Source organism: Selaginella moellendorffii, unplaced genomic scaffold (genome assembly GCF_000143415.4).
Source record: "Selaginella moellendorffii unplaced genomic scaffold, v1.0 SELMOscaffold_14, whole genome shotgun sequence".
NCBI lineage: Eukaryota > Viridiplantae > Streptophyta > Lycopodiopsida > Selaginellales > Selaginellaceae > Selaginella > Selaginella moellendorffii.
In genome coordinates, this window is record NW_003314275.1 from 572,254 (window position 1) to 595,206 (window position 22,953).

The 22,953-nt window shown below is 47.7% G+C and overlaps 9 protein-coding genes and 1 long non-coding RNA gene across 16 annotated transcripts; 4 read left to right on the forward strand and 6 right to left on the reverse strand.

The window, feature by feature from the left end:
- Positions 1-729: 729 nt before the first annotated feature.
- LOC9646446 lies at positions 730-2,385 on the reverse strand. 2 transcript variants are annotated; one of them, XR_002992402.1, is made up of 9 exons: positions 2,326-2,385; positions 2,125-2,249; positions 1,864-2,058; positions 1,679-1,786; positions 1,432-1,609; positions 1,270-1,355; positions 1,143-1,212; positions 901-1,097; positions 730-849 (listed from the first exon to the last, which is right to left on the reverse strand). XR_002992402.1 is itself a non-coding variant. In XM_002970393.2 (8 exons), the coding sequence occupies exons 1-8, from the start codon at positions 2,375-2,377 to the stop codon at positions 976-978; spliced, it is 936 nt and encodes a 311-aa protein (XP_002970439.1). In that variant the 5' UTR covers positions 2,378-2,385; the 3' UTR covers positions 730-975. The 2 variants fall into 2 exon arrangements, 1 of the variants encoding a protein (XP_002970439.1); XM_002970393.2 differs by having other exon boundaries at positions 730-1,097.
- A 191-nt stretch (positions 2,386-2,576) lies between these two features.
- LOC112346393 lies at positions 2,577-3,254 on the reverse strand. Its single transcript, XR_002992410.1, has 3 exons — positions 3,130-3,254; positions 2,826-3,084; positions 2,577-2,762 (listed from the first exon to the last, which is right to left on the reverse strand). It is a non-coding gene; the product is annotated as an uncharacterized LOC112346393 (long non-coding RNA).
- LOC9632142 (linoleate 13S-lipoxygenase 3-1, chloroplastic) lies at positions 2,713-5,108 on the forward strand. Its single transcript, XM_024675294.1, has 7 exons — positions 2,713-3,087; positions 3,150-3,433; positions 3,502-3,739; positions 3,797-4,153; positions 4,209-4,402; positions 4,453-4,757; positions 4,815-5,108. Exons 1-7 carry the CDS (start codon positions 2,733-2,735, stop codon positions 5,083-5,085), a joined length of 2,004 nt encoding a protein of 667 aa, XP_024531062.1. The 5' UTR covers positions 2,713-2,732; the 3' UTR covers positions 5,086-5,108.
- Positions 5,109-5,613: 505 nt separating this feature from the next.
- On the reverse strand, positions 5,614-7,409 carry LOC9646447 (metacaspase-5). Its single transcript, XM_024675437.1, has 3 exons — positions 7,217-7,409; positions 6,726-7,095; positions 5,614-6,670 (listed from the first exon to the last, which is right to left on the reverse strand). The coding sequence occupies exons 2-3, from the start codon at positions 7,069-7,071 to the stop codon at positions 5,721-5,723; spliced, it is 1,296 nt and encodes a 431-aa protein (XP_024531205.1). The 5' UTR covers positions 7,072-7,095; positions 7,217-7,409; the 3' UTR covers positions 5,614-5,720.
- A 93-nt stretch (positions 7,410-7,502) lies between these two features.
- On the forward strand, positions 7,503-11,305 carry LOC9632143 (2-oxoglutarate dehydrogenase, mitochondrial). Its single transcript, XM_024675124.1, has 9 exons — positions 7,503-9,210; positions 9,273-9,499; positions 9,562-9,894; positions 9,945-10,172; positions 10,244-10,262; positions 10,321-10,449; positions 10,506-10,721; positions 10,788-10,911; positions 10,977-11,305. The coding sequence occupies exons 1-9, from the start codon at positions 7,609-7,611 to the stop codon at positions 11,201-11,203; spliced, it is 3,105 nt and encodes a 1,034-aa protein (XP_024530892.1). The 5' UTR covers positions 7,503-7,608; the 3' UTR covers positions 11,204-11,305.
- A 14-nt stretch (positions 11,306-11,319) lies between these two features.
- LOC9646448 ((DL)-glycerol-3-phosphatase 1, mitochondrial) lies at positions 11,320-12,549 on the forward strand. Of its 2 annotated transcripts, none has more exons than XM_024675123.1 (6): positions 11,320-11,417; positions 11,491-11,715; positions 11,775-11,835; positions 11,891-12,038; positions 12,091-12,170; positions 12,225-12,549. In XM_024675123.1, the coding sequence occupies exons 1-6, from the start codon at positions 11,369-11,371 to the stop codon at positions 12,289-12,291; spliced, it is 630 nt and encodes a 209-aa protein (XP_024530891.1). In that variant the 5' UTR covers positions 11,320-11,368; the 3' UTR covers positions 12,292-12,549. The 2 variants fall into 2 exon arrangements, with proteins under 2 accessions (XP_024530891.1, XP_002970198.1); XM_002970152.2 differs by having other exon boundaries at positions 12,244-12,549.
- Positions 12,550-12,562: 13 nt separating this feature from the next.
- On the reverse strand, positions 12,563-15,910 carry LOC9646449 (probable potassium transporter 2). 2 transcript variants are annotated; one of them, XM_024675122.1, is made up of 9 exons: positions 15,608-15,910; positions 15,296-15,542; positions 14,938-15,189; positions 14,824-14,874; positions 14,486-14,746; positions 14,364-14,416; positions 14,187-14,301; positions 13,878-14,132; positions 12,563-13,823 (listed from the first exon to the last, which is right to left on the reverse strand). In XM_024675122.1, the coding sequence occupies exons 1-9, from the start codon at positions 15,692-15,694 to the stop codon at positions 12,715-12,717; spliced, it is 2,430 nt and encodes an 809-aa protein (XP_024530890.1). In that variant the 5' UTR covers positions 15,695-15,910; the 3' UTR covers positions 12,563-12,714. The 2 variants fall into 2 exon arrangements, with proteins under 2 accessions (XP_024530890.1, XP_024530889.1); XM_024675121.1 differs by having other exon boundaries at positions 14,824-15,189.
- On the reverse strand, positions 15,762-17,999 carry LOC9632144 (agamous-like MADS-box protein AGL104). The gene is made up of 10 exons (XM_024675355.1): positions 17,815-17,999; positions 17,706-17,762; positions 17,631-17,649; positions 17,529-17,578; positions 17,444-17,468; positions 17,340-17,401; positions 17,179-17,284; positions 17,077-17,126; positions 16,890-17,025; positions 15,762-15,890 (listed from the first exon to the last, which is right to left on the reverse strand). Exons 1-10 carry the CDS (start codon positions 17,997-17,999, stop codon positions 15,762-15,764), a joined length of 819 nt encoding a protein of 272 aa, XP_024531123.1.
- A 114-nt stretch (positions 18,000-18,113) lies between these two features.
- LOC9632145 (probable isoaspartyl peptidase/L-asparaginase 3) lies at positions 18,114-19,600 on the forward strand. Of its 3 annotated transcripts, XM_024675325.1 has the most exons (7): positions 18,114-18,164; positions 18,222-18,387; positions 18,446-18,510; positions 18,574-18,963; positions 19,018-19,076; positions 19,141-19,245; positions 19,308-19,600. In XM_024675325.1, the coding sequence occupies exons 1-7, from the start codon at positions 18,117-18,119 to the stop codon at positions 19,531-19,533; spliced, it is 1,059 nt and encodes a 352-aa protein (XP_024531093.1). In that variant the 5' UTR covers positions 18,114-18,116; the 3' UTR covers positions 19,534-19,600. The 3 variants fall into 3 exon arrangements, with proteins under 3 accessions (XP_024531093.1, XP_024531092.1, XP_024531094.1); XM_024675324.1 differs by having other exon boundaries at positions 18,446-18,963; XM_024675326.1 differs by lacking the exon at positions 18,114-18,164 and having other exon boundaries at positions 18,173-18,387; positions 18,446-18,515.
- A 760-nt stretch (positions 19,601-20,360) lies between these two features.
- LOC9646450 (proteasome assembly chaperone 2) lies at positions 20,361-21,637 on the reverse strand. 2 transcript variants are annotated; one of them, XM_024675328.1, is made up of 7 exons: positions 21,561-21,636; positions 21,341-21,506; positions 21,182-21,240; positions 21,010-21,128; positions 20,744-20,954; positions 20,564-20,675; positions 20,361-20,509 (listed from the first exon to the last, which is right to left on the reverse strand). In XM_024675328.1, the coding sequence occupies exons 1-7, from the start codon at positions 21,609-21,611 to the stop codon at positions 20,430-20,432; spliced, it is 798 nt and encodes a 265-aa protein (XP_024531096.1). In that variant the 5' UTR covers positions 21,612-21,636; the 3' UTR covers positions 20,361-20,429. The 2 variants fall into 2 exon arrangements, with proteins under 2 accessions (XP_024531096.1, XP_024531095.1); XM_024675327.1 differs by having other exon boundaries at positions 20,361-20,675; positions 21,561-21,637.
- Between the last annotated feature and the right edge of the window lie 1,316 nt (positions 21,638-22,953).

Here is a 22,953-nt window from a genome sequence, read left to right on the forward strand (position 1 = left end):
ATGAAATCACACATTCTTCCTCTCTCCTCAAGCAACTTAATACCCCATTGATAGAGTGAGCAATATTTGAGCTCAAATGAATTCCTTAAATTATTAAGGAGTTCAATAGTTTAGAGGATTCTATATAAGCATTGAAATGCTAAATAAAGGTAGTTGCACTTTCCATTATACATAAAAGACTCCTCCTGTCACTAAGCAATTCAATATTTATGTAGAAATTTTTCTCTTTAACAAACTTTACTAAAACAAAATTATCAAATCACTCTTACTACACACAATTGAGTTAATGAGTAATGATTGAACACATCTTCCATGAATTAGAATGGTTTTTCTGTCATCCTCACATTATAAATTTTGTAAATTTTTAATATTTCATCCATTACATTGTTGTCTCATGCTGCTATTTGGGTGCTGCAAGACCCTCAAGATGCTATTGATTAATACGTGTGACAAGAAGATTGCAAAGCTTAAAAAAAAAGGTAAAATTGTTAAATTTGTAAGTGAATACACATTAATTTTGAAAAGATTTTTTAGACAAACATGGAAACTGATATCTTCTTCTTATATTAGGCTGTGCCTTCCAATAGAGAACATTGAATGGACAGAATTAGTAGTAAACAAAATTTCAATGATGTTTAAAATCCAAAAAGATTGGCCATTCTACTACTTGTTCTTTACTTATGGATAATCAACCTTATAATGTCTAAATTTACTACAATGATAATAACCTTCCTCACAAAGAACTTTTCCTTTGCATCTAAAATAACCACCACATATTTTAGTTTGTCATGTTTGTTCTTGTCCTTCTGTTTACATCAATCATCATAATAATTCTCGACCAGAAGACTCCTTGAATGCTTGAGTTAGTACATAGCTCCACCAGAGGAACACAAAGCATACCAGTTGCTCGAAATGTTGAAAATGGCTGTAGTGCACATCACAAATTGTCAAGACAAAACAGCATTAGTGTTTCATTTAGCCGACTCTTTCTAGAACTGGGAGCCTGTAGTGCAAGGTGACTGCTGTGTCAGGATGGTGAGTCGCAGGAGCATAAAACTGGAACTTCATCACCAGGTAGGAATCACTTGGAGCCACTCCTGTAGATGGAAAGAATAAAAAAGAAAGAAAGACAAAACCCATACCAACATAGCATGTGTCTGGCCTTGTCAAACTGCATTGCAAGCTCTTCGCAAAGTGTTTGATCTTCACTTGCTGCCATACAATCAAGAGTGTTTAGTAGGAATCCAAGAGTTTTCTTTCAGTGCGTACCACAGAAGACGCTTCTCCCCTGGCTAGAGCTTGTTCCAGCCGCATCGCTGGACTCGCGGTCGCGTCTAGAGTGGAGCCAGCAGCCGCTACAAAAGCAACACCTTGTCTGTTTTACTCTAGAAGACTATAGGAAAAAAAACAAAAAAGCGTTTTTCTATGCACCTCTTTCCCCTAGCACTTGCAGCCTCCGAAACTCGGAACCTATAGACACCAAAGTGGTGGACACTTGGAGGTGCACATCGCCATGAAACGTTACTGCCACGTCCAGAGCTTCTCCGACGTTCTTGAGGCGATCCACCAAGATTTGGAGCTGACCCAAGTCGGGCATCTGTACAAGAGTCTGTCCAAACAAGAATAAGTGAAATAAAGTGTAGAATTCCTGGAGGACAAGAAAAAAACTTAGTGATACCCGAGGCAAATTGTGAACAGCGTCAATGGTGTCTTGAAGCTCCTGGACGTCGCCTCGACTCAGGGGCTGTGAGATTGGGATGTCCTGAACAACAGCCGACCTGAATCCCTGGAGAGTTTCTTAGATGCCATACGAAAAATCGAGCTAGCCCAGACGAAAGACGAAGAAGAAGAAGAAAAACATACCTTACTTTCCAGAGTGAGATATGGCATTGGACGCTCGTTCAAAGAAGGCCGCTTCTTCACCAGCTTGATTTGCAGCTTATCTCCATCCATGCTCACGCTGCTCTTGAGCGCTCGCAGCAGCAGGTTTAGATCCAGCGTGAAAGCAATGCGGTCTTCGTTCTGGCTGGAAATCCGATAGTCATCGAACAGCAGTGCCTAGAGCATACATGTATCAGACAGAGGAAGGAAAAACCGAAAGAGAGTGAGAAAAAGAATGCCCACCTCCTTGAACTGCGCAATCGCCTGGACGCCATCGGCATTGACGGCATTGTGCATAAGCGTGACGTGCGTCCTGGTGAGATAGACGTAGCACGTCTTCCCAATCTTCTCAAACGCCGGCACGAATTCTGGCAAAGAACCGGCGAGGAGGATCCATCAAGAAGATCGAGCTATCTATCGATCGAATCGATGGAACCGGCTTACTCTTCTCCAGCGTCGTGACGCCCTTGTCCGTGAAGAATGCCTTGAATTTCATCGTTAGGGTTTTAGGGCAAAGCCCAACCAGAGGTTTAGTTAATGTTAATAATACAGAGTAACAGATACATTTATCCCTAGAATATGCTCAAACAGTGTTTATTTAATCTGACGTAATTTGATTAATTTTAAATCACGAATAGCGACTTATAGCGACCTTTTAACTCGAGCGTCCAATAGAATCACATGATTCTAACGTGTGAGTGGAAGTTTTGTCTCGTCATTGAGGACCACACTCGTGGTAGCGTACAGCGTTAGTAGTCCACGGCTCCAAGTCGGGAGTATATATCTTTTGTTCTTGCTCCAAGCTCCCCAGAGTCGATCATCAATAGTGAAGCGTGTAGTGCTTGCTTACCATGGCTACTATAGCTTCTACTTGCCAGCTCCTGTTTTCGCACAAAACCACAGTCAGTCGAAGCTTTGAGAGGAGAATTGCAAGTAGGACTCACCAGAGATGCCTCGTCACAGCGAAGGTTGCCAAGCAAAAGAGCTCCAGCGTTGCCACCGCACCTGCTTCTCTAGAGATCGCTCCGGATGTTGCGACGCAGCGCGGTGTTTCATCGCCGGTCCTTCTTGAATGCGTCCTGGTCGTGTACAAGAAGAACGTGCTAGATCTCGTTGACGTCCTCGCGGATTTCCGGGACGACGCCGCCGATTTTCTGCTCGGCAAGAAGGTGACGGTTCAGCTCGTGAGCGAAGAACTGCTTCCTGGTAAGCACGAGAGCGGTTTAGATGCTGAACTTAGCTTCTTACCTGTCCTTGGTTCTCTACAGGCACCCAGGAACCGAAGATGAGCGACGTGGTGCCGATAAGTCACTGGTATTGTGCTCGAGACAGAATCGAAGCGAGCGGATGTATCACATACAAAGTCCAGATAGTTGTAGATAAGAGCTTCGGGAATGTTGGGGCTGTTCGTATTGGCAATGCTCACCCGAATGAATTCTTTCTCAGCACCTTCCACATTGTGCAGCCAGATGGAACTTCAGCTTACTTCACCAGTGATTCATGGCTGCACCCGACCGCGGAGAACTGCCCCCGAATTTTCTTCAGAAACAAGGTAAGGCATCTGCACATATATATTTTTTTTTCGTTAAAGCTGAGGAAAGAAAAACCTGATGTGATAAGGTGTGCCTACCTGGCAACACTCCCTTGGGCCTGAGAAACTTTCGTGCACGAGAACTCCAAGATATTCAAGGCGACGGAACAGGCGAGCGAAAGGATAGCGACCGGGTTTACGACTACGATGTGTACAACGACCTCGGGAACCCTGACAACGACATTGAGCTGCGGAGACCCGTTCTTGGAGGAGGCGAGTTTGCTTATCCTCGCAGAGTTAGAACCGGTCGCCCGCCTACACAAACAGGTGAGTCACGAGTTCATACAAAGAGCAATTTTACTTACCGATATCTAAGCTAAACAGATCCACGGTCGGAGAGTTTGCCTCCCGGAATCGATAACATGTATGTCCCGTCGGACGAAACGTTCATGAGAGAGAAAAACTCCAACTTCGTAGGGGACACGATCAAGGCCGCTGCACATTATCTGGTTCCAGCTATCAAATCGGCATACAGGAGGGACAAGAGCCCTTACTTTCAGAGCTTCGAACAGATTATAGCGCTGTATGACGACGGTATTGAGCTGGGACAAGACGTCAGTAGTACAAATGCAAATGAAAAGAAGAAACTTCGGAATCCCTTCACCTTGATCAACCAGCTGACAGATACCGATAAAACCAACAACAGCCTTCTCAAGTACCCGTTGCCGCAAATTATCCAAGGTAGGATATGGAGGTGTTCCGGGGTTTTGCCTCTCATCGTCACTTCTTTTTGCAGATGATTGTGAATCCTGGATGCTGGATTATGAGTTCGGAAGGCAGACTATTGCGGGTCTGAATCCCATGATAATAAAAAAGCTCGAGTCCTATCCTCCTGTAAGCAGTCTGGATCCCAAGATTTTCGGGCCAAAAGCCACTGCACTGAAAGACGAACACATACTGGATCAGCTCAACGGCCTCACTGTTCAAGAAGTAAGAAAGTGTTTTTCTAAGAACCAAGCTTCACCGCTGGTGTTTGTCAGGCTTTGGAGGCGAATAAGCTCTTCATCCTGGATTACCACGATGCATTCCTGCCATACTTGAACAGGATTAATGCGCAGGAGGGAAAGAAAACGTACGCAACACGGACTATATTGTTTCTTACAGACAGAGGTGTCTTGAAGCCTATAGCCATCGAGTTGAGCCTCCCAGCAGCAACAGCGACCGGCCAGAGAAAGAACAGGGTATTTGTCTGCTCCGACACACCAAAGAGGGACTGGGCTTGGGAAGTTGCCAAAGGACACGTTGCCGTGAATGACTGTGGATACCATCAACTCATTAGTCACTGGTAAGAGAATGATACAAAAAAATATATGGCAATGCTTACCTGATCGCGCTCATCCAGGCTGAGAACGCATGCCGTCATGGAACCGTTTATAATTGCTATGCACAGGCAGCTGAGCATTCTTCATCCAATCTACCTCCTGCTGATTCCGCACTTCAAAGACACAATGACCATCAATTCCAAAGCTCGCCAATCGCTGATCAATGCATCAGGAATCATCGAAGACAACTTCACGGCGGGAAATTACTCCATAGAACTAACTGTTGTCGTCTATGGATCGCTGTGGAGATTCGACCAGCAGGGACTTCCAGCTGACTTGATCGCCAGGTAAGGGGATTTCTAGCTTGAAGCTATCCAAACAAAAAGCAAACAATGATTTTTCCCAGCCAAATCCGAAACCCAGACACGGCCTAGACCTCCTCATTGAAGGCTATCCTTACGCAGTTCTGGAGTGCATTGAAGCAATGGGTGACAGACTACACAGACATTTTCTACAAGGACGATGCTTCAGTTAGGGATGACACTGTGGTGGCAAGAAATCGTGAATGTTGGTCAAGCAGACAAGAAAGTTGGACGGACAGACATGAACACAAAAGAAAACTTGACCGACGCACTAACCATCATGATTTGGATCTCATTGTGCCACCCATACGCTGGATTTCCAGTGAATAGCGCTCACAAGCTTAAACATTTGTGAAGAAACGGGGAGAAATTCTACCTCTTATCCTCCAAAGCCGAAGCGACGTTGGTGATGACAACCATCGAGATCCTCTTCATGCATTCCTCTGACGATTGAGAACTGCCGCCTTGTCAATCTGCCTTACACGATGAACCCTAAAATCCCAAATAGATTTAGCTGTTAAATTTAATTTTTCCCGCTTTATAATTATTAGAGTTCTTCATACTTTATTTATAATAGACACAATCTCCAAACGGTCTCTCTCCTCTCTCTCGCGATCGATTCATCTAGTACGCCAAGAACTCGCAGATGAAGGGCTGATCCGCGTGCTCGTCGTTGCAATACAGCCCTGGATGCTGCTTGAATCCCTGCTTGGCCAGCAATTCGCGCACCGCGAGCACCAGATCCTTGTTCCCAATGCCTCGTCCATCGCTCTCGCGCAGCACGCTCTGGACGGCATTGCTGAGAGCACCGTAAGCACCCTCCTTGTTCCCCCCGGGCTTCGCATCCGCTGAGGTCTCATCCGATTGACAGCCGCTCACAAGCACCGCCATGTCCGATCTGCGACCCTGGTTCCCACTTCCAGCGTAGGCATCGTGTGGATTCGCGTGCGTTTTCACCGCCGGCGATGCGTACTCCTCCCCCGATTCCTCGAGCTTTGTCTTGAGGAAATCCTGCGCGAGACCACCGATTGCTCCCCAGATCCCCCCCTGGCCTCCATCGTTCCCGCCGCTGCTCTGGAGCCTCTGGAAGAGGAGATTGACGAACTTCTTCACCTTGGGGCTGGCGTCCTCGCCGAAAACGTCGAAGAGCGTGGGTCGGATGTTGCCCACGCTCACGTCTTGCCTGCCGGTCTTCTCCTTGAGGAGATCGATGAACACCGACAGCGGCAGTGACTTGTTCTTGACGACGTCACCATTCTCAGTTTCTTCCTCGAGAACTTGCTCTTCTTCTTGGTCCTCTTGGCGACGGTGGCGGCTGCCCAGCTTGAATGGGAGCTTGATGCCGGATCGGCTCTCAAACGCGCTCTGGACGCCCTGGAAAACGAGATCTCGGAATCCACCACCACGGCCACCTTGTTCTTCCTCTTCTCCGGAGTATGATCGCGATCCCGTGGAGCTATCGCCGACTTGCTCCTTGGCATTCTCGATCAATCCACCGCTGTGGCACGAATCCGAGACGAGCGTGATCCGGCATCCCTCCGGGAGCTTGTCAACCAAGTCGCGGAAATCATCATCTAGAACAAGAAAAATCAAGTTTTTATCAAGATGATAACGATCGATCGATCTTACCAGTGATCAAGTTCATGTCGCAAGGAACAATGCATTCGTCGTAGCCCGTATCATCCGGCTCGCCCGACTCGGCAGGAACTCGGACACCATGGCCACTGTAGTGGAAAAAGAGGATACCGCCATCCTCGGTCCCCTCGATGAGATTGGCAAGAGCTTTCCGGATGTTGGCGCCGGTGGGCTGAGTGCCCTCGGAATCGGTGTCGATGAGCACCACGATTTCATCCTCGGCGAAGCCAAACTTCTCCACCAGGCTGCGATACATCCGCTTCACATCGTTGACACAGCCGTGGAGCTCGGCCTTGGTACCGGGGTAATTGCAACCCACCAGTAGCGCCCTCTTGCCCATGGATCGATCGATCCGCGAAGATCACTGCAAAGAGGAGGAACCCAGATGCGCAAAAGAGGATTTTTGTCTTAGGAAAAAGAGGATTTTTTCGCTGAGATCTAAGAATGCAGTATCGATTGTGTGGGGAGATCGAGATAGCACTTACCAGCGATGGGATCAATCGATCGAAGAAGGCCACTCCTTTTCTTTCCAGGACTGAGAAAGAAGATAAATACTCTCACATAGTGGCTATGGGCTATGGATTAACTAAATCCGAGTCTCGCTACTTTCTTTTCTAGCTAAAATCCGGAAGAGCGTGTTGTCGGTGACAGTTCCGTAGAGAGAATCTTTTCTCCGTACGAGAGCATTTTGGGGGAATATTCGTGCTTCTTCTACCTGGAGTGAAGAAAAAAATTTCTCTAATGGAAGCTCCCCCTTTTTCTAGTTAGGGTTTTAGCGGAAGGAAAAAAGGCTCCTTCCTTTGAGTGTCGCCAACGTTGACGTGACTTAATGTAGCCTCCAGATAGATATTTTAGGGCTCCTCTCCTTTGTGGCGCAATGGCGCATCGTCTAGCAGCGCGATCTTCCTCCAGAGCCGCGATTCGGCGGCTGTGCGTGCGATTCTTCCACTCCAGCACCACAAGCAGCGGCGATCGATCGGCGCCGCGCCAGGTACTGAAATATCTCGAGGAATCGCAACGGCGGCAGCCTTTTGGGGTCCGATCGCTGCCATTCCATGGCAGCCCGCGGTGGATGCAGACGGCCGCGGCGTCGGCGCCCCGGTCCGTGCCCCTCTCGCGCCTCACGGATAATTTCCTCGATGGCACAAGCAGCGTCTACCTCGAAGAGCTCCAGAGGGCGTGGGAGGCAGATCCCAAGAGCGTGGATGAATCGTGGGACAACTTCTTTCAGAACTTCACAGGGAAAGCGGCCTCCAGCCCGGGGGTGTCCGGCCAGACGATCCAGGAGAGTATGCGCTTGCTGCTGCTGGTGAGAGCGTACCAGGTCAATGGTCACATGAAAGCCAAGCTCGATCCACTGGGACTGGACGAGCGGGTTCCTCCTGAAGATCTCAACCCTGCGCTCTATGGATTCACAGAGGCCGATCTGGATCGGGAGTTTTTCATCGGGGTGTGGAGGATGTCCGGGTTTCTGTCGGAGAATCGCCCAGTCCAGACTCTCCGCGCGATCTTAAAGCGACTCGAGCAAGCCTACTGTGGGACGATTGGGTATGAGTATATGCACATCTCGGATCGAGAGAAGTGTAACTGGTTGCGGGAGAAGATCGAGCAGCACGTTCCTAGCAAGTATTCTAAGGAAAGGCAGATCACCATCCTCGATCGTCTCATCTGGGGGACAAAGTTTGAGAACTTCCTGGCACAGAAGTGGACGGCCAAGAGGTTTGGACTGGAAGGTTGCGAGACACTTATCCCTGGTATGAAGGAGCAAATCGATCGAGCAGCGGACCTGGGAGTCGAGAGCGTTGTCATCGGTATGCCTCACCGTGGCAGGCTCAACGTACTGGGAAACGTTGTGAGGAAGCCTCTGCGGCAAATCTTTAGCGAGTTTGCTGGGGGGACCAAGCCTGCCGAGAGTGGCTACAGTGGAAGTGGTGATGTCAAGTACCATCTAGGAACGTCCTACGATAGACCGACCAGGACAGGGAAGCACATCCATCTCTCGCTTGTTGCGAATCCTAGCCACCTGGAAGCTGTGGATCCGGTTGTGGTTGGTAAGACGAGAGCCAAGCAGTACTACTCGGACGACTTCGAGAGGAAGAAGAACATGGCGATTCTGCTTCATGGAGATGGGAGCTTCTCTGGCCAAGGTGTGGTGTATGAGACGCTGCACTTGAGCGACCTTCCAAACTACACCACCGGGGGAACGATTCATATCGTCGTGAACAATCAGGTGGCTTTTACGACGGATCCTAGGAGCAGTCGCTCCTCGCCTTACTGCACGGACGTTGCCAAGGCTTTGAACGCTCCTATCTTTCACGTGAATGGAGATGACGTTGAGGCTGTCGTCCATGCCTGCGAGCTGGCCGCAGAATGGAGGTGCCAGTTCAAGGCGGATGTTGTGGTGGACATAGTTTGCTACCGTCGTTTTGGTCACAATGAGATTGACGAGCCATCGTTCACTCAACCGAAAATGTATCAGGTAAGCACAATCTTTGTCTCGATTTTCTAGTGCTTGATGGTTTTTTTTCTTTTTTTGTGCAGGTTATCAAAAATCACCCAACTTCATTGGAACTCTATGAGAAGAAACTCATCGAAAGTGGTCAGATCAGTGAGGAGACCGTGAAAAAAATCCATGACAAAGTGTATGGAATTTTAAGCGAAGAGTTCGAGAACAGCAAAGACTACGTTCCTAAGACACAGGACTGGCTTGCGGCATATTGGTCAGGTTTCAAGAGTCCGGAGCAGTTGTCACGGTTAAGAAACACCGGGTAAGGCTAAATCTTTTGCCTTTCGTCTTCGTTTCTTACATGTGTTGGTGTTCTGACTGCAGTGTTAAACCAGAGGTATTGAAAAATGTTGGCAAGAAAATCACCACTCTTCCTCCCTCGTTTACCCCGCATAGAGCGATCAAGAGGGTGTATGAGCAACGTGCGCAGATGATTGAAACGGGAGACGGAGTGGATTGGGCTACAGCTGAGGCATTGGCGTTCGCAACGCTTCTTGCAGAGGGGAACCACGTACGGTTGAGCGGCCAGGACGTCGAAAGAGGCACTTTTAGCCATAGACATGCCGTGGTACACGATCAAGAAACTGGTGAAAGATACTGCCCCCTTGACCACGTTGTGACCAATCAAAAGGAGGAGATGTTTACCGTGAGCAACAGGTATTTTCTCCAGCTATCTGTTGTTCTGGAGCTAACTAGTTTTTATGCAGCTCGCTCTCGGAATTCGGGGTGCTTGGGTTTGAGCTCGGATATTCAATGGAAAACCCGAATTCGTTGGTGTGCTGGGAAGCTCAGTTTGGAGACTTCGCCAATGGTGCGCAGGTGATATTTGATCAGTTTTTGAGCAGTGGAGAAGCCAAGTGGTTGCGTCAAACGGGACTGGTGTGCATGCTGCCACACGGTTATGATGGACAAGGGCCAGAGCACTCGAGTGCGATGCGTCAACGGGACTGGTGTGCATGCTGCCACACGGTTATTGTGGCCGAGGGCCAGAGCACTCGAGTGCGAGGCTAGCAAGGTTTTTGCAGGTTTGTGCCGTTGGTTTTTGCGTGACATTCTTTGACGCGATGCTCTTTTACCTTACAGATGAGCGATGATCATCCCTTCGTTATTCCCGAGATGGAAGTGTCTCTTCGGAAGCAGATCCAGGAGTGCAATTGTCAGGTTGTGAACGTGACGACGCCTGCAAACTACTTCCATGTTCTTCGCCGACAGGTAAGCCGAGACGTGGCTTTTCTGTTCTAATAAACTTTGTTTGATCGTGTCGGCAGCTCCATCGCGACTTCAGGAAGCCACTCATAATTATGTCCCCGAAGAATCTCCTTCGCCACTCGTCATGCCGCTCGAATCTGTCCGAGTTTGATGACGTTCAGGGGCATCCTGGTTTTGACAAGCAGGGCACACGATTCAAGCGCCTGGTCAAGGACAAGAACGATCACGGCACGGTGGAGCCAGAAATCCGTCGCCTGGTCCTCTGCTCTGGAAAGGTACATCTTTTCACTTTGGTTTGTGGCGGAAAACAAGATTTTTACTTCCATGTCTGTGTTCTTCAGGTATACTACGAGCTCGACGAGGAAAGGGAGCGCGTTGGAGCAAAGGACGTGGCCATCTGCCGCGTAGAGCAGCTGTGCCCGGTTCCTTACGATCTCCTCCAACGAGAACTCAAGCGCTATCCAAGTAAGAAAGCTTGTAGAGTGATCGATCGATCGATAGATTGATTGACGCATGGTTTTTTCTTGTAGACGCGGACGTTGTGTGGTGCCAGGAAGAACCCATGAACATGGGAGCCTTCTCCTACATTGCTCCGCGACTGGGAACGGCAATGCTGTCCGTCAATCGTGGAAGCTTTGGGGACATCAAGTACGTGGGAAGGCCTCCATCCGCGGCCACTGCGACTGGATTCGCTGCGGTGCACAAGATGGAGCAAACCGAGCTCGTCCAGAAGGCTCTCCAAGCGGAAAAAATGTAAAGCTAGCGATTGTTCTTCCAGCTCACAGAATAAAACCCGCGAGAGAGATGATAACTTATAATCAATCACACCAATAAAAGTATACACCATTTCTTTTGTTCTTCCAAAAGACCATGAAAGGAGAGATTCTTTGAGCCCTAGGAAGGAGGAGCTTGGAAGTTTGCGATGAGGACGATCACCCACGTCTTGTTCGACATGGACGGCCTTTTGCTCGGTAGCGTATGCTGGTTCTTCTCTGGATCAAAGCTCCTAGAGTTTTTCTTTGTTTGATATCTCGCGTAGCACAGACACGGAGAAGTTCTACTCGGTTGTGCAAGAGAAGATCCTGTCCGGCTATGGCAAGAGCTTCACCTGGTCGCTCAAAGCCAAGATGATGGGAAAGAGAGCTGCCGAGGCGGCGGAGATCTTCGTCCACGACTCTGGCCTCGAGGGCATTCTCTCGCCTCGCGACTTTCTCACGCAGCGCGAAGCAATGCTCGAGGTTATGTTCCCCGAGAGCCAGCTTCTACCTGGTAAACCTCGAGCTATCGTTCTTTCTCCAAGGATTTGTGTATGATCTTAAGCTTGCTAGGAGTGGAGAGACTTGTTGGCTACTTCCAATCTCAGGGGATTCCAATGGCCATAGCTACCAGGTTCTCTCCCAACTTGAGGGAGATCTAGCACGCCGTAACTTTGTGTGCAATGCAGCTCCCACAAGAGGAACTTTGATCTCAAGACGATCAACCACAAGGAGCTCATCTCTCGCATGCACCATGTCGTTGTCGGCGACGATCCGGACGTCAAGCTCGGCAAGCCGGCACCGGACATTTTCCTCGTGGCAGCTTCGCGGTTTCCGGTACGAAAGAAAGCTCTCGTTCTTCGATGGTCAGTGGGTGATTTTGACACAGGATCCCAAACCAAGGCCTGAGAACGTTTTGGTTTTCGAGGACGCTCCTACTGGTGTTGAGGCTGCTCAAAACGCTGGAATGTAAGCTCTAGATAGCTCTTCTCTCACATTTTCTTACATGAAGTTCTATGATAGCTCTTTGTTCTTCACGCAGGAGTGTTGTCATGGTGCCAGATCCAAACCTGGACAAGAGCCTCTGTGATCGAGCAGACATTGTACTGGAAACTCTGGAGGACTTTGATCCCTCTACGTTTGGGATGCCTCCTTTCATCAAAAACTAGTCCTATATCAACACAAAGATGAGAAAAAAAGAGAGATCATAGCAAAAAAGACCATAAAGTTCTGAGTTACATATCAAGAAAGATGAAGAGAGAGATCATATATTGATTGTAGCAAAACAAAAACGGTGATGCCTCGATCGTAACAAAAAGACAATAAAGTTCGAGTAAGAAATCACACACCAAGATGAGAAAGAAAAAAAGAGAGATCACATAGCAAAAAAACCATAAGGTTATAAGCTATATACACAGCAAACAACGCTTGGAACTTGCAAGATCTTTCGTTTTAGTACCACCAAACTCGGAGAGCTTTCGATCCTCGCAAACGCTGGAACTCACTCACTCTCTCACACGTAGTAAGTCATGCCCACCTCGATCAAGCAAATGTGGGGGATGCTCAGCGCCACCGTCGAGTTCCGGCAGTTCTTCCGCAAGAAGTTATACACCACGTCGATGGCGAACTTCTTCACGAACGACGACGCCTTCTTCGCCTTGACGTACGAGTGCCCCAGCACGTACGCCACCCCGGCCTCCTTGGCCTCGATCAGCTCCAGCAGCTCCGCCTTGACGGACGGATCCATCTCCACCGCCGCCTTTGGCAGCTCGAACCTCACCCTCTTCTTGTTGTCCAGGCGAGGGAGCTCCGCCTCCTCCAGCTCTTGCTCCTCCAGCAGCTCCTTGCCGCTCGGCCTGTCCATCCGGAAGCTCACGGACTGCTGCGGCGGCGGCTCCACGTCCTCCAGCCCCGACGTGACGAGCCTCATCGCTGCCCGCGACGGAGTTCCCACCACCGTCATCCTCCCATCCACGGACACCTCGGTGCTCGAGGGGATCCAGGGGTGCGCGTCCTCCATCTGGATGAACTCGCCGATGTTGACGATGAGCATGTTCTCGAAGTCCTGGTCGTCCTGGTGGAGATCCTTGTAGCCGTATCTGAGAATGCACCTGTACATCCGGTACTCCTTGGGCCCGATCCTGCCGATTAGATACCGCTCCTGCGGTGGGACGTGAGGCACTGGCACGGACTTGATGCAGACGAAGACGAGGACTTGGTGAAACGCCGGGAGGTTTGTGACGAAGTGTGAGAAGATGGCGGGGACGCCGGTCACCAGCTCTGTGTATATCAGGCCTATTCCAGGAACTCGGACGATGCCAAGGCTCGGGCCCAGCGTGAGCAGCCACTTCATGGAGACTTTGTTTTGCAAGTCGAACTCGTACTTCTTGGAGGTGCCGTAGTGCCATATGTACATGACCGCCATGAATATCACCGCGAGGACCAACGGGACCCAGCCGCCTTCCCTGACTTTGATCAGTGCCGCTGATATGTAAAATGCCTCGATGGAGCCAAAGAAAAGGAGAAACGCAGCTGCCAGGAAGATGCTCTTCCTCCATACCATGACGATCACCAGTGACATGAGAAAAGTGGTGACGAACATAACCGTGACAACGGCCAAACCTGAAAGGACAAAGATCAATCACGCATTGCAAGTGAACTGGAAACACACCATACCATATGCGTGGCCGATGAGGATTGTATTCCTGAATCCGAGTGTCACGGCAAGGCAGAGAAGCAGGAGCATCCAGTTGACTTCGGGAATGTAAATCTGACCGTAAATATCTTTGGATGTGTGGACAACTTTCACTCGTGGAAAGCAACCCAGAGATAGGCATTGCTTGATAATCGAGAAGGTTGCAGAAATGACTGCCTGGCTCCCAACAATGGACGCGAGCGTGGCGATGACGAAAACTGGCCAGTACACAGTCTCTGAAGAGATTGTCAAGGCATTAGACCACAAAGCACGTTTCAAAATTTTCTTACTCGGTATGGATTTGTAGAAACTCTTCAAAATGTCATCGTGATTCTTGGAGAGATACGCCGCTTGTCCCATGTAGGCAAGAACAAGACAAGGATAGACTACACACGTGAACGCAATCTACGAAAATCGTGTGCCGTCAGGAAAAAGCACAGCATTCATACACCTCCAAACAAAAGTACCTTGATAGAGAGCTTGGAAAAGTGTCCCAAATCAGCAAACATCGCTTCCGTTCCTGAAAAGAACAGGAAGAAAAAACACTCACTGGTGAGGCGGAGTGATGGTAAAGTGATGCGAAGCTTACCTGTGATACACAAGAGAATCCCCCCCAGAGAAGTCCAGCCTTCCACGCCCGTCTTTCGTAAAAAGTTGTACATGTAGTAAGGTGACAGAGCTCGAAAGATTCCGGGATTCCAGGCTGCGATGTTATATACACCGATTGCCGCAATACAGAACAGCCACGCTATCACGATGGGTGCGAAAATGAAGGCAACTCTATGCGTCCCAAAGTGCTGCAGCGCAAACAGCCCGATCAATATCAAGCACGCAATAATGTGGACCACGTCTGCAAAAGGACCCATGACAATCGTGAGTGGCAAGTTGTGCGAGAGGGAATTCTACAAAGGAGAATTTTCGACGTACGTTCATGGTGCTCGGTTTCCGTAGAGTTGATTCCGGAAACAGCGGAAAGAACTGGAAAACAAAAGGAAAAAACAGTCAGCGTACGGCTTTGACAACGTTTTACGAAGGCCGGACCTGATATAGGTGGTGTAAGAACTCCATCGCCAATGACCATACACGTCCCGAGGAGGACTATCGCAAGAAGACTAATCCGAAGATGTCTGTGCCTCTCGAGGAAAGCTTTGAATGGAACGCCTCCAGACTTTCTGTTGGTGCGCCCTCCTTCCAGCTTGTAGGTGGATAAATCCTCGTCCGCGGGCTGCTGGTTTGGTAAAAGGCTTAGCTTGGCATGGCGGCACAAGAGCGAATACAAGGCGAAAGTGCCACCTGATAACACAGACAAAGAACTTTAAAGTTAGACTAGCCACGAAGAAGGAACACTAAGAAAAAGAAAAAAAAACATGGAAAAGGGGAGCGAGAGAGCAAAGCTAACCTTCCCCATTGTCATCGGCATTCATGACTATGAGAACATACTTGATGAACGGTAACAGCGTGAGCGTGTAGATGATGAAGGAGAGAACGCCCAAAATCTCCTCATCGTTCTCGTTGAGCCGCAATTTCCCGGAGAAGGTACTCCGATAAACGTACAGCGGGGACACGCTAAGATCGCCATACACCACTCCAAAGCTCTGGTATGTCAGGCACAAGAGCGCTCTCAGCGAATTCCCCTTCACGGCTTGCTGCAAAGCAGAGATAGACAATGGAGAGATTTACTCCCACAAATCGATCGAGCAGCCACACGAACCTTGTAATTCGTTTGCAGCGTCGTCCCTCCCGCCGACGCCCCGGGAGCCGACGTCGCAGACTCCGGATCCAGACCGGCCGTCGACATCTCCCCCCTCGAATCGCTAGCGCCGCCCCCGCGCCGTACGCTGCCGCATTGCGCCGCGCCGCCGCATCTATGCCTCCCAAGATCGAGCTCCCGCCGCGAGGGATCGCGAATGACGAAACCCTTGACCTATAACCTTGGATGAGAAGAAGAAAGGCGCCACTAGAGAAGCACGCACAACACTCCCTCCACTCTCTAGCTAAAACTCACATAAACATCGTGAGGTACTTTAGGGTTTTGTGTTAATAAACAGTAAAGCGATTAAAGAACACGTGTAAAACAGGGTAGGTTAACAGCTGTAAGAAAACCTGTTTAACCCGGGGTAGAATATGCTCCCTCGGATGATCGTGGCCGTCCACGTTGGACCGCCCATAAGTTATTTTACCTGGGACCTACTTTGACCACCCAAATCTAATTGCTGTGACCCACTCGATCCAATCGAGATGCCCTCTTTTCCTTTTAGCTTTGTGGAGAATCATCGTGATCTGGAACAATTGTGCTAGTTCGTGCGTATAAGCGTGATAAATTTTGGGGTTTCTTACGTTACCTCAAAAGTTTTGGGGGTCGTGTATCCCTATTGGCAATCCAATCGTATCCGCGGAAGCGGATGAATGGATCCATTGATGCAGACTTATAGTTAGCCACCTTTCACACTGGCGGTGATCGCGCGTCTGGAGAATCGCCCAAGCGTAAACATCCGTCCTCGTCAGCACATCACAACATATGTCAAATTTCAGTTTGACCACGTGTTCACTACATCGAGAAAAAAATTTCAATCTTTACAACCTTGGAGTGTCCTGTCGAGAAAAAATTTGCAATTTTTACAACCTTGGAGTGTCCTGTCAATCCAATTGACGGACTTTGCCTCTGTTTACTTTTTCTCGTTACTTGCATGCTTTTGTAGTGCCTTTTAGACCATATTAGCGAAGTCAAGAATCGGTAGTTGCGTGATCCTTTTCCAAGACCATGGACTTGTATTTTAATAAGGTTCTATCAAATTAAAATGCAGCACGACTCATAAAAATTAAAATGCTACAGTAGAAATTAACCTATTAAATTTGAACCATAACAAGAGGTTGAGTGTTTCAATATCAAAACAAAGTCTGGATGAAACATTGTTAGACAAAAAACTCATCTCCTTTGCATCACTGTAATTATCTTGTAGTTAAAGTGTTTCTTACTAATGAAAGCTAATTACCGTGGGAGTATAATCGCCAGAATCAAAGAGATGAGGCTCCTGTTGAAGATTTTGAACTTCAGGAAAACCAACTTGAGGCTCGTGACTCATAGGATTCAAGTGATCTCCCATAAATAAAGCTTGATGTTGTTCGTCCCTGATTTAACAAAAATTAGGCCACCAAATGAGAATAAACAAAATTTATTACCTAAAAAGATTTAAATTCACGTCAGGGTGCAATTTATTGTAGTCAAGGATCTGAAGTAAAAAAGAGATAAACATAATTGCAAAATATTTTAAATTATGATACCTTGAGCAAGCTAGCCTTCTCCATAACAGTTTGTATGTGGAGCTCCATTTGATGTAGCTCTTCATAATTTAAAGAATCCAAGCTAGCACAATCACCTTGAAACAACCTTAAAACAAACATGATATAATCTTATCAATAAGAATTTCAAAGTTCAAACAAACCTTAAATGATTTTGAAGTATTTGGTTTTCTTGTTGCAATCTTGCTAGCTCCTTCTGTAAAACCTAAAATATATCTGAATAGATACATGAGACTAAATTTCTTACCTCAATGTCTTCAAACCCCATCCCTCTACTTAATCAACAACAGATTAAAACATTTTGAACGTGAATTGAGAAATTAAAATCATACCTCGCAATTTCATTGTCTCCCTTCTGCTTCCGTATCCCTCTGTTCAATTGCTGTTTTAAAAATGTTTAGACATCTAAAATACGAGCAAAATAAAAATTCCACCTCCAGATTTTCCTTCTTCCTGAAAAATAAAAATGCATGTTATCATAGATGTATTAAAAAGCAAAGTAGGCGTACCTTTTGATCCTTTCAGCAAGAGGTACATTCGCATAACGCATGATAATCTCCTGAATCCTGCAAATTTCGATCAAAATAAAGCACAAGAAAAGAAAGAGGGATACCATACTTCAAATCACTTGGATAGTGGATGAGATGATCCACAGGAGAGAACATTATCAAAGCAATGTCTATATCACACAAAGTGGCCAATTCCTGTGCTTTTTTCACCAATCCAATCTTTCTCTTTGCAAAAGTAGCATGCCTGCTAACACTATTCTCTATTCTCTTTATCTCTAATTTCACTCTCCCCATTATCCCCAAAACCCCAAAAGAAAGCTTTCGAAAGAGCATTAAAAGGCGCATTAACTTAACAAAATGCTTAAATTTAGATAATGGGGTTTACTACCTAAATTAAGCAATCTAGAACAAATGGCGCCTATGTTCTTGGTGTTACTCCTGGGAATCTCTGCGACATTGGTAAGCATTCTTCCTCCCTAATTGTCACTCTCTCACTCGCGATCGATCTCCTATCAGGCGCTAGAACAGCGCCAAAATCTCACATTTCCTCTTGCGATCTCGACCTGGTCGTTCGTGGAGGCTGTGCGATCCGCCCGGCGAGCGCTGGAATCCGGCCGCTCGGCTGTGGATGCCGTGGTGGAAGGCTGCTCCACCTGCGAGAGATTGCAGTGTGATGGATCTGGTAGGTCGAATTCTTCTTGTTCTTGGCCTGGATCTTCAATGCTGTGGATATATTTTAGTCGGCTATGGCGGCAGCCCGGATGAGAGCGGTGAGACGACGCTGGACGCGATGGTCATGGACGGGGTATGGTACGTCTCATCTCGATCCATTCCTGGGATTCTTTGGTTTTCACGGGAGATCTTGCAGACTACCATGAATGCTGGCGCTGTGGGATCGCTTCGTTTCGTCAGGGACGCCGCCATTGCTGCCAAGCTTGTTCTTCTCCACACCGAGCACACGCTCCTCGTTGGCGACCAGGCATCGAAGTTTGCGATCTCGATGGGACTCCAGGGACCAGTGAATCTCAGCACCGATGAATCGCTTGGCAAGACGCGATCGTGGCTGGGGAATTCATGCCAGCCCAACTTCTGGAAGGATGTGGTTCCGGATAGCAAGCTTTCGTGCGGGCCTTATCAGACTTCCCCGCCATCGCCACCTTTGGAGGCCAAGCTTGGGTGTGGTGGCGATTCCACAAGTTTGTCACGAGGAATAAGCTCTCACAACCATGACACGATCTCTATGGCAGCGATCGACAAGGCAAGTCACAAAAGTTCTTTCCTTTCTTTCTCTTGAGATTGATCGATTTATCAGGAAGGAAACATAGCAGTCGGGACTTCCACGAATGGAGCTACTCATAAAATCCCTGGAAGGTTGTGTTCGTCCGCTTTTCTCTCCTCCTCCAAACCTTTGAAAGTCTCGCTCTTGTCCATCCAGAGTTGGAGATGGACCGATCGTTGGAGCTGGAGCTTACGCTGATTCGGAAGTTGGAGCTTGCGGAGCCACTGGAGATGGAGACGTGATGATGCGCTTCCTCCCATGGTAACTCAACTCTCCTTCGATGGTTTGTCTAGATCGCTAGTGATTCTTCTCCGTTGAATCAGCTACCAGGTTGTAGAGAGCATGCGCCGGGGCATGACTCCTCAGCAAGCGGCAGACGATGCCATCGCTAGAATCCGGCGAAAGTACCCCGACTTTGTTGGAGCGCTCTTCGCGATTAACAGGCAGCTCGAGCACGCTAGTGCCTGCCATGGATGGACGTTCCGCTACTCCGTGTGGAGCAAAGGAATGGACGATGTGGAGGTGATAACAGTGCTACCGAGCGATTGATCAAGTTCATCCCTGTGTTTGGGTGCTGTAAATCACAAACTTTAATCCATTGAAACCACAAGCTTGCAAAAACCGAGTCACCAGATACCACTGAGGCTTTCTTGCAGCCCATCTTCTATACGTAGGCCGTAGGCACGCAAGCGTTACTCTGGAGGTGGTGGACTACTGAGAGATTATAAATTCTCCCAGAGGAAGAGCAAAACCAGTGTGTGCTGTTAGGCAAATAAATCTCTTACACATTGATAGTACCTCGTTATTTGCGACGAGCAAAGAATGAGAATGTCCAATGCCTGTGACAAGAAGAAAACCAAAACAGAGAGCTTGCTTAAACCCTGAGCTCAGATCACACACTACAGACCTTGGTGACAAGCGCATCACCAGCCAAAATCGATGCCTCCAAAACTTTTCTAGCGCCTGTGTTCCTCACTCTCTCGGAATGAACCCTGCAAAAATAAAAATCAACACTAAAAGGAAAGCTCGAGAAAAAACTTACTCTACCACTCCAACGCGTTTGAGCACACAGATCGTCGTCAGCGACACAAAGGTGTACATTAAAAGGCTGTTCATCACCGCCATGGTCTAGAGGCCACTACCGCGACCGCGACCGCGACAGCAAGCACAACCGCGGCAGGCTTTCCATTCACCGCGGCATCCTCTCTGCGACCTTTCAGCCATCGTCTCCCACAAAAGGGCCTAACCGCCACGTGTCTGCCACGTTATAGGCATTAGAACACCGAAAAGATAGAACTTGATCCCCCACACCTTCCCAAGAACTCCATTGTCTGAAAACTTGCGTTGAATCTACCCGCAAAACGAAAGAACGAAACAAGAAAAGAAAAGAAGGATATAGATTCCATCCGGTTTGAGAAAAAACACCTTGTTATCATTTTGCTTGCTCAATAGATGGAAAGATCTGGGGGTGCTCCGTAAACTGTTGACCACGACAAAGGTATCCTCCAGTTCTTGCATTCCTTGCCTGCGTAAATGTGTAAGTAGTTAGCATGGTTGATCCAAGAACGATAGGACATACCATTGCAAGAATGGAAGAATTTATCGCAAGCGCTCGCGAGGAAGGTAGCGTCTGGGATGTTATCTCCTTCGGCACAGTAGCACAGCACTGACAGAACTTTCAAGCCTCTTTTCTGTAGCGGAAAACCAAGGCAGGGAAGATTTTAGACTGGTTTTCACCACTTTGAATGAATAGAAGTACCTTGAAGGACGTGAACAGAGCAGTAACCGGCAGCCGCGAGAGGTAGTCTTGGTCATGCTCTCCGACTCTACCATCCATCGCATCTCTCAGCACAGAAAACTCGAAGGGCTCGGTGTGCTGACCGGATTGTTTCACGTCCAGCCAGCCTAGTCTCTCGCACAGCTCGTCTTTGCCATCTTCGCTGGCGCTGGTTTGATAGTAAACTTGAGGCCTGGAAAAGGAAGGAGAAACGCATTAGCAAGTAAAGCAAGAGGATCGGATCGTACCCAGCGTTGTGGAGAAGGTGTCTCTTTCCCGAGTCCAAGCCGGATAGCACGACGACGTTTTCAAATCCCTCACTCTTCGCCCAGTCGGCCAGATTCTCGGCAAACTTAAGCGTGGAGCCCTGAAGCATCTCATATAATCTCAAGTGATTCGTGAAAAAGTTCTAAGTCCTACCTTGACAAGAGGCGATCGCTGTTGCAAGACTGTGATATCACTAGCAGAATCCACGTACACTGCAAAAGCACAAGATAGCATGAGACGAGAAGAAGAAAAGAAGAGCAAGAAGGAAAAGAGGAGAAAGAGAGATTCCTCTACTTCTCTCTTCAAACTTACATTCCATTGCGACTGCTAATTCGCCCCGAGGCTCGGGACCAAATGGATCATTTCCCACGCACGGCAACACATGAGGATCATCCAAGAATCCGACCCTGGGCATTCCATACGTCGAAATCAAGAGATCCACGGCGAGCTGGCCCGCATTTCCAATCGAGAGCGCCGGCTGATCGCAAGAAATCAGACAATGAGCGAGGCAAAGGCCTGGATTGAAACTCACCAGTACGAGCGCCTTGCGTCGCAGCCGAGCCCTGTCGCCACAAAACTCCATATGGACGAAGAACCCTAAAGTTGCAGTTAACAAAAAATGGTTCAGGAGTTTTTAATCTCATCTTAGGTCAGATGGAGCGCGAGTGGCGACTCACGACTTAGTTACTCATCATCACCACTAGGCATCGAACCATGGACCTCTCGATCCACAACCCAACACCTTAACACTGAGTCACATGACTCAGCCTTGTGAAGATGCAACACGTCAATACTTTTATTGAGAACACTCGGGTTTTAGTGTTTAAGGTTTTAAAATTAGGGCTTTTCAAAACCAAAATTTCTCGCACATGTTTAAAAGTTTAAAGAAGAAAGAGGGGGGCATTTTAGGAAATCGTTGTCCTCCTCCTCGGCAATGTGCTTGGCGAGCTCCTGATCCTGCTGCTGCTGCTCACGCGACTGCATGAAGCTGTGTGTGTGGTCGATCACTGCATCGATGCGTTGAATCTACCTGCAAAACTAAAGAACGAAAAAAGAAAAGAAAAGAAGGATACAGATTCCATCCGGTTTGAGAAAAAACACCTTGTTATCATTTTTCTTGCTCAATAGATGGAAAGATCTGGGTAAACTGTTGACCACGACAAAGGTATCCTCCAGTTCTTGCATTCCTTGCCTATGTAAATGTGTAAGTAGTTAGCATGGTTGATCCAAGAGCAATAGGATATGCCATTGGAAGAATGGAAGAATTTATTGCAAGCGCTTGTTGTGATGAGTGTTATCTGTCTTTCTTCCATGGCTGTAACACACAACTCAACACGTTAACACTGAGCCACATGAGATGAGTGTTATCTATCTTTCTTCCATGGCTATAACACACAACCCAACACTTTAACATTGAGCCACATGACTTAGCCTTGTGAAGATGCAACAGGTCAATAGATTTAAAGAGAATAAAATAGCACATTTTATCTTTCTCCTTTTAATCCAATTGGAAAAGGAGTAATTGTTTTAATTGAGAGAGCTTTTAATGGTTATTTTATTCCAATTTATCTCATAAAGTTTCAAGGATTTGTAATGACAATATATCTAAATTTCATCTCATGATCACATTCACTATAATGGCCTATAAGAAGCTATTGCTACTGTGGCCAGATTTCCTATGAAGCTAGAGATGTTGCAAGCATAGAAGTCTAGCATGGGGAAGAATGTGTTCTCTTTAGTGGCCATTTTCATTATAAAAGTTTTGAATAATAGTGGATTTCATTGTGGAAAGTCTTGTCAATATGAATTTCATGATAAAAGCCATAATATTTAACTCATTGTAATCCATTATATTACTACAATATATGTCAATACATTTATGATTAGAAGTTCAGAACTAACCAAACCTACCACTACCCCTGAGG

Coding starts and splice junctions, on each gene's coding strand:
- LOC9646447 (XM_024675437.1), bottom strand. CDS start 7,071: ATGGGCAAGAGGGCGCTACTGGTGGGTTGCAATTACCCCGGTACCAAG. Junction 6,671..6,725: donor CGACATGAACTTGATCACTG/GTAAGATCGATC, acceptor TTCTTGTTCTAG/ATGATGATTTCCGCGACTTG.
- LOC9646449 (XM_024675121.1), bottom strand. CDS start 15,694: ATGTCGACGGCCGGTCTGGATCCGGAGTCTGCGACGTCGGCTCCCGGG. Junction 15,543..15,607: donor CGCTGCAAACGAATTACAAG/GTTCGTGTGGCT, acceptor TCTGCTTTGCAG/CAAGCCGTGAAGGGGAATTC. Junction 15,190..15,295: donor TGCCGATGACAATGGGGAAG/GTTAGCTTTGCT, acceptor CTGTGTTATCAG/GTGGCACTTTCGCCTTGTAT.
- LOC9632145 (XM_024675324.1), top strand. CDS start 18,117: ATGGCGCCTATGTTCTTGGTGTTACTCCTGGGAATCTCTGCGACATTG. Junction 19,077..19,140: donor ACTCATAAAATCCCTGGAAG/GTTGTGTTCGTC, acceptor TTGTCCATCCAG/AGTTGGAGATGGACCGATCG. Junction 19,246..19,307: donor ATGATGCGCTTCCTCCCATG/GTAACTCAACTC, acceptor CCGTTGAATCAG/CTACCAGGTTGTAGAGAGCA.
- LOC9646446 (XM_002970393.2), bottom strand. CDS start 2,377: ATGAAATTCAAGGCATTCTTCACGGACAAGGGCGTCACGACGCTGGAG. Junction 1,787..1,863: donor ATCTCACTCTGGAAAGTAAG/GTATGTTTTTCT, acceptor GAAACTCTCCAG/GGATTCAGGTCGGCTGTTGT. Junction 1,098..1,142: donor GCCAGACACATGCTATGTTG/GTATGGGTTTTG, acceptor TTCCATCTACAG/GAGTGGCTCCAAGTGATTCC.
- LOC9632144 (XM_024675355.1), bottom strand. CDS start 17,999: ATGGGGAGAGTGAAATTAGAGATAAAGAGAATAGAGAATAGTGTTAGC. Junction 17,763..17,814: donor CACTATCCAAGTGATTTGAA/GTATGGTATCCC, acceptor CGAAATTTGCAG/GATTCAGGAGATTATCATGC. Junction 17,127..17,178: donor AGAAGGCTAGCTTGCTCAAG/GTATCATAATTT, acceptor TTTTTACTTCAG/ATCCTTGACTACAATAAATT.
- LOC9646448 (XM_002970152.2), top strand. CDS start 11,369: ATGAGGACGATCACCCACGTCTTGTTCGACATGGACGGCCTTTTGCTC. Junction 11,836..11,890: donor CCAATGGCCATAGCTACCAG/GTTCTCTCCCAA, acceptor TGTGCAATGCAG/CTCCCACAAGAGGAACTTTG. Junction 12,039..12,090: donor TGGCAGCTTCGCGGTTTCCG/GTACGAAAGAAA, acceptor ATTTTGACACAG/GATCCCAAACCAAGGCCTGA.
- LOC9632142 (XM_024675294.1), top strand. CDS start 2,733: ATGGCTACTATAGCTTCTACTTGCCAGCTCCTGTTTTCGCACAAAACC. Junction 3,088..3,149: donor GAGCGAAGAACTGCTTCCTG/GTAAGCACGAGA, acceptor GGTTCTCTACAG/GCACCCAGGAACCGAAGATG. Junction 4,403..4,452: donor ACGGCCTCACTGTTCAAGAA/GTAAGAAAGTGT, acceptor GGTGTTTGTCAG/GCTTTGGAGGCGAATAAGCT.
- LOC9632143 (XM_024675124.1), top strand. CDS start 7,609: ATGGCGCATCGTCTAGCAGCGCGATCTTCCTCCAGAGCCGCGATTCGG. Junction 9,211..9,272: donor CTCAACCGAAAATGTATCAG/GTAAGCACAATC, acceptor TTTTTTGTGCAG/GTTATCAAAAATCACCCAAC. Junction 10,722..10,787: donor TGGTCCTCTGCTCTGGAAAG/GTACATCTTTTC, acceptor TGTGTTCTTCAG/GTATACTACGAGCTCGACGA.
- LOC9646450 (XM_024675327.1), bottom strand. CDS start 21,611: ATGGAGTTTTGTGGCGACAGGGCTCGGCTGCGACGCAAGGCGCTCGTA. Junction 21,241..21,340: donor ATTAGCAGTCGCAATGGAAT/GTAAGTTTGAAG, acceptor GTGCTTTTGCAG/TGTACGTGGATTCTGCTAGT. Junction 20,676..20,743: donor CTCTGTTCACGTCCTTCAAG/GTACTTCTATTC, acceptor TTTCCGCTACAG/AAAAGAGGCTTGAAAGTTCT.